Source organism: Haliotis rubra, unplaced genomic scaffold (genome assembly GCF_003918875.1).
Source record: "Haliotis rubra isolate DU_JTF1 unplaced genomic scaffold, ASM391887v1 Scf1673, whole genome shotgun sequence".
NCBI lineage: Eukaryota > Metazoa > Mollusca > Gastropoda > Lepetellida > Haliotidae > Haliotis > Haliotis rubra.
The window spans coordinates 62506-69335 of NW_025765640.1; the positions used below are offsets into that span (position 1 = coordinate 62506).

At 42.4% G+C, this 6830-nt stretch overlaps 1 protein-coding gene across 1 annotated transcript; it reads left to right on the top strand.

Annotated features, from left to right (window-relative positions):
• Positions 1–5218: 5218 nt before the first annotated feature.
• Positions 5219–6423, top strand: LOC124272223 (orexin receptor type 2-like). Its single transcript, XM_046707375.1, has one exon. It carries the CDS (start codon positions 5254–5256, stop codon positions 6421–6423), a length of 1170 nt encoding a protein of 389 aa, XP_046563331.1. The 5' UTR covers positions 5219–5253.
• The last annotated feature ends 407 nt before the right edge of the window (positions 6424–6830 follow it).

Here is a 6830-nt window from a genome sequence, read left to right on the forward strand (position 1 = left end):
TCAGGAGGAATTGAAATGAGGTGGATGGAATTGAAACATGGATGGATGGAATGGATGGGAATTGAAACAGTGGAATCAAGTGGAATGGAAACAGGAGGAATTGAAACAGTGGAATGAATTGTCACCGAGGTGATGGTGAATTGTCTGTGTGGGGGCCACTGTATGGTGGTGTCACTGAGGTGATGGAGGTGGGATTGTCTGTGTGTGTACTGGAATTGTCACTACAAGGTGATGGGGAATTGTCTGTGTGGTGAATTGTCACTGAGGTGATGGGAATTGTCTGTGTGTCACTGAGGTGGTGGGAAATTGTCACTGAGGTGATGGGGAATTGTCTGTGTGGTGAATTGCCACTGAGGTGGTGGGAAATTGTCTGTGTGGGGAATTGTCACTGAGGTGATGGGCAATTGTCTGTGTGGTGAATTGCCACAGAGATGGTGGTGAATTGTCTGTGTGGTGAATTGTCACTGAGGTGATTGGGAATTGTCTGTGTGGGGAATTGTCACTGAGGTGATGGTGAATTGTCTGTGTGGTGAATTGCCACTGAGGTGGTGGTGAATTGTCTGTGTGGGAATCGTCACTGAGGTGGTGGGGAATTGTCATTAAGGTGATGGGAATTGTCTGTGTGGGAATTGTCAGTGTGGGGAGTTGTCTGGGGAAGGGGAAAGTTGACATTGAGGGGACAGGGAATTGTCTGTGAGGGAATTGTCACTGAGGTGATGGGAATTGTCTGTGTGGGTAATTGTCACTGATGTGATGGGGAATTGTCACTGAGGTGATGGGGAATTGTCTGTATGGGTAACTGCCAGTGTGGGGAATTGTCTGTGTGAGGAATTGTCTGTGTGGGGAATTGTCTGTGCGGGGAATTGTCACCGAGGTGATGGGGAATTGTCTGTGTGGGGAACTGTCACTGAGGTGATGGGGAATTGTCTGTGTGGGGAATTGTCACTGAGGTGATGGTTAATTGTCTGTGTGGGGGATTGTCACTGATCGCATGAGTAGATGTGGAATTGTAATGGTCAACCTCCCTCCAAGCGTGTCACGAAAGCAACCAAAGATCCCCAACAACGCTTTAAGAACCTTTGTGTTGCATATAGTGCTGGACAGAAACCCCGGGATCAGCTCCTGATATCCATTTCAAAGAACATTCGTCTTGACTGAATGAAAGGATGTGCGAATGTAATCATTGTTATCACCTGTGTTTCGGATACTGTGTTTCTATGTGTTTGGACATACTGATACTGATGCCTGTCATTCATATAGCGTGGCATCAAGCGGCACAAAGCGGGAGTCTGAGACTTTGTCTTGGGTCCTTCAGAACTTCTCCTGTTGACAGTCTTTACATCGAGGCAGATGAACCTTCTCTTGCACAACGCCGTATAAAATTATCTTTACAATATATTACAAAATTATATTCTAACGAGTCTAATCCTGCATTTCACTGTGTCTTAAATCCTCTTTATGAGGATTTGTATAACAAAAAACCTTCTCTTGTTCCGCCTCTTGGGCTCAGAATTAAGCCATTTATTGCTGCTGCCGGCATTGAGCTGGAAATTATAGCTCCTTCCCGTCTTCTTTCTTCTCCTCCTTGGCAGTTAGTTAGACCAGAAGTTGACTTAACACTTACAACATTTAAAAAATCGGAAACAAATGAATTACAATATAAACAAGAATATAATCAGTTAAAATGTAAATATACTGCATATAAATCCTTCTTTACAGATGGTCCAAGGATGGTGGCGCGGTTGCTTGTGCCACTGTCATTGGGTCCAAAACAATATCTTCCAGATTACCCAATGACAGTTCAATTTTCACAGAAGAAGCAAACGCAATACTAACAGCTCTTAAATATATTAATAAACACCGTAAATATAAACAATATATCATCTTTTCAGATTCTCTTTCGTGTCTTCAGGCTATTAAAAATCTTTTTTGCAATCATCCACTTTTATTAGAAATTATTGAATTGTACAATGAACTTGCTACTGGTCAATGCGACATCGTCTTTTGTTGGTTACCCAGCCACGTTGGCATTTCTGGGAACACAATGGCTGATCTTGCTGCTAAGGCAGCACTAAACAAGTCTGTGATACCACTTCTTATCCCATATTCTGATTACAAAGCTAGCATTAGAACCTACATCCGTGATCTGATGCAGAAGAAGTGGGACACCCAAGTAGTTATTAATAAATTACATGCAATAAAACCCTACATTGGTTACACCTACTTGGGTTGTCAGTCCAGATTTGAAGAGGTCATTATGCGGCGATGTCGCATTGGCCATACAAGGTATACACATGAATATTTGCTTAAAGGCGCAGATCCTCCGTTTTGCATGTCCTGCTTGCCTGTGTTGAATATTCCATCACAAGGGATAAGTATTTTAATGTCAAAACATTGAAGGATCTTTTTTTATAATGTTAATTATCATTTAATAGTTGAATTTTAAAAAGAATTAGATTTGTTGACTGATCTGTAAATAGCTAAATATTTTATTGTTGGTAGTTTATATTAGTAACTGAGATTGTTAGTGGCTGTACCCTCAACGGGGGTTAAAGTACTGTAAAATTATTGTCCTCCTGAGAGGGTACGTAAGTCCCAAAACTTTCAAAGTCAATTTAAACTTACCAGGATTTTTAAACGTAGTATTTTTGTAATTATATCCTTTGCTAACATTTCTTACAATCACCAGCAGCTGAAGGGATGATGTAAATCCAGCTAGGGTCCATGCAGGAAGCAAATGTACTGTAAGTCCCCATGGACCCTGGTGATATACCTTCAGTTGTTGGTGATCTATAGCCTATTTTTATATTGTGTTGTCCCCTATAGTTAACATGTTTTAGATTTAATTACTAGTTTTACATTTATATCTGTGATACTATAGTTGTTTTACCGTCCTTCGTGGCAGGTTTTTATAATATCTATATATTTTCTATTTCAATGTCAAATGTTCTCGTATATTATCTGTATGTCTTATACATTTAGAACTAGTTTTAGTCACGATATGGCTGAAATATTACCGATCTGACTTTAAATTTTAACTCACTCACTCACAAAGCGGGACCAAATAAAACGACGACTGCTTCAAGCATGCACGAAATGGTTGTGGCAATGCACGCCCATTCTGGAACCATACGCGTCGTTGGTACCATGCCGTACAGAGGACGTAAACAATGCGCCAACAATACCTGACCTAGGTGTAAAAAAGTCGTGCGATAGCGTGCCAATCCGTGCCAGTTTGCACCATTTTCGGTCACGCATTGCGTGCCAAGTGTGTAACTTATGCGTAAACAGGACGCGAACAGTGCGCAAACTGGGCTTCAGGCTTTCAGGCGCACCATCTAAATTACACGCATTGCCACGACGAATTGCTCGGCAGGACAGGGATAACGTCAGTACAAGTGTCAGGGTGGCTTAATACCCCGTAATATTTACACGAATCAGGATATTTCCTCTACACGTGATCTGGACGTGAGCTTATCTCTGCATCTGATTGACAACAAGGACCTAATAACCTACCGACCTTGCAATCGGGTGTAATTGTTGGAGCAATACTGACACATTACGTAGTGTTGTGCGTCTAATGACAGAGGAGTTACCTGTTGGAATTTGACTGCTGGAGTGATACGATACGCTTCACACCCTATGAAGGGTAAGGTGAGTTAAGGTATATTTCGAAATAAGATGTTATCACACGAGTGTGAGATGGAATATTTTCCTTTAGGAATAAACAAACTAAACATTTGGACTAAACACTGCATATTGCATCATGTGCATTAATAATAGATCTTCGATATTATTTATTCATAATACAGGGCATCTCCATCCAAAATTGCACTTGCGCAGAGTGAGTGAGTGAGTGAGTTTGATTTTACGCCGCTTTTAGCAATATTCCAGCAATATCACGGCGGGGGACACCAGAAATGAGCTTCACACATTTTGCCCATGTGGGGAATCGAACCCGGGTCTTCGGCGTGACGAGCGAACGCTTTAACCACTAGGCTACCCCACCGCCCGCACTTGCGCAGAAGCCTCTTTAAAATAAAATGTCAGTCCCCAAAAGTTTTCCTGAAAACACCCGTGAAGAGCCAGGCTTGAATTGGACTTCAGTAACCCACGCTTGTCGTAAGAGGCAGCTAACGGGATCGGGTGGTCAGCCTCGCTGACTTAGTTGACACACCTACTTCATCGTTTCCCGGTGTCGTAGATTGATGCTTCTGATGTCAATCCATCTGATTCAGAATCGGTTATGTACAGACGGCCGTCGTAGAGCTGGAATATTGGGGACTGCGGCAACGAACAAACAACGCCCATGCATCATAAACTGTACCTATGGACATTGCACATTTTCCTTGGATGCGCGTATTATTGCGTCAGAAAGTTACTTTTGGCTACTAGTTAACTGGCCACAATTCCTTAACCACCAGGGGACCGTTCATGGGGTGGGGTAGGGTGTGTGTGTGTGTGTGTGGGTGTGTGATGATGATTCCGGAGAAGCATGTACAATGTGAATCCCCCCCTAAATTTATGTACAACACAAGTGACCCCCCTGCGTTTCATCTACAAAATCAATGACCTCCCCACCTCAACTCCCAATAATATCTAAGCATAATTTTAAAGATATTTTATGTACAAAACTGCTGATCCCCCTCCTACGTGTGTACAAAATTGGTCTCCCCCAGCTCCCCCCAGAACAATAAGGGTGAACCCCCACTTAAAATAACTTCGCTTCGTTTGACATCTCATAGCTCTAGAGTTGCCAACATCTATATCATATTTAATTCCTACTCGATGGTCTTTTGTTTGTTAACGACGCACTTGGCAACAGCGGCAATATCCCAGCTATGCCGGCATCTGTATATAATCGAATCTGGAACAGAGCATCCAGTGATTAACATCATGTGCATTTATCTACGCATTTGGGATGCGAGGAAATGTGTCAACCAAATCAGTCGCCTTTTACGATAACCATGGGTTGCTGAAGACGTGATCTTCACAGGTTTAGATTTGTCGTTTAAAACCTGTTGTTTGTGATATATTCCACAAAGAGATTAAAATACAATTGGACGTAATCTTTATTTTACAATTTATAAGCTCCACTGTCAACACCATGTTTATAGTTCGTCTTCTTTCCACAGAAAAGTTCAAACTATACTTCAAACAATGACAAACAACAGCGACAGTCTCCATACTCCTGACCTCGACCTTCAACTCCGTCTCTATGACAACCAGTACGCCCAACAAGTAGTGCCCGCCATGTTGTTCCTGGCCATTCTGATGATTGTCGGATGTATTGGGAACGCCCTCGTGTTTTATGTGTATCATGTGAAGATGAAACGAAACACAACCCGGGTGTATATTCTATCAGTGGCAGCGTTTGATCTTCTGAACTGTGTTGTGTGTATACCCCATGAAATAGCAGACATGCGATATAACTACACCTTTGGGCGATATGCTCTATGTAAAGTAGTTCGCGTATTCATCGTGTTCTCGTCGTTTGGGTCGGGGTTCATACTGCTTGTTGTAGCAGTAGATCGATACAGAAGGGTATGCAGGCCATTTCAAAAGCAGATGAGCACAAGAACTGCCCGGGTAGCTGTAACAATTTGCACTGTTCTATCGTTCTTTATATCACTACCAGCGTATGTTATCTTCGGCTCAAGAACTGTGCCTCTAGATATCGTCAACATCAATGGTTCTGACTGTTCCATTTCTGATGAGTACGTTGATTCCCCATTCCCACGGCTGTATAATGGGGTACACTTTTCCATATTTGTGCCTTCCATGCTGTTCCTAATAGTGATCTACAGCCTAATAAGGAGGCAGGTCATAAAGCAGCGAAGATTCAGGAGCAAGATGCACTGTCAGAATGTTCCTTCATCCCAAAAGGGAGATGGTGATAAAGTGAGTAACTCAACCCAATCTGATGAAGTTCCAACCTCTTCATCAGGACAGGGACCCTCAGATGTCTCTGAAGTTGCGATGCAATTGCCCAACAATCGACCAGCCAGGGAGGACGCTTCGAACAGCAGAAGGCAAGAAAGGAAACCAGAGCACAGTTCTAAAGACAAGACATGGCTGGGTATAGACGTATCTGCCTCCTGTGATGCTGTGTCGGCGAATTTCCACACATCGCCCCGAAGAGACGGAGGTGAACGGAGAACTTTGTTCATGTTGTTTCTTATCACTCTCGTGTTTGTGTTGAGCTATCTGCCACACTTGACTCTGATGGTGACACTGGCGGTGAACAAATATATCTTTGAAGAAATCCAAGGGTTTGGATTGGCTGCGTTCAACCTGTTCATCAGGTCGTATTTCATCAACAGTGCCTCTAATCCTTTCATATACAGCTTCTGTAGCACCAACTTTAGACGCGAACTTGGAGTCGTAATCTGGAAGTTAAATTTTCGGGCAACAAAGAACTAGTAATTCGAGAAAGAAATAATCACAGTCGAATTTCTGCCGAAACATTCCATGGTGCTTAAAGTGAAAAAAACAGTCAACAACTTGTGTCGAAGTTCGAGGGATGAGGAAAATACTTCGAGTTATCCTAGGTTCAACACAGACACAATTCGAACAATGTTTTTTCAATGTATGTCATGTTGACATGTTTACAAACAACCGATCATTGACAAACCTTCCAAATGCAAACTTTTCTGTCTGAGGCTCAACCAAAAAAGTACTACAATCTGTACTTTACTAAGAAAGTGTAATCCCAAATATAACATATGTTACATTTGATGACTTTCTAAAATGGCATTGTTGTATTTCATAACTTTCGGCCGTGGGAGTCTTGCCAATTAACACTTATCAGAGGGGTACACAAAGTCCGC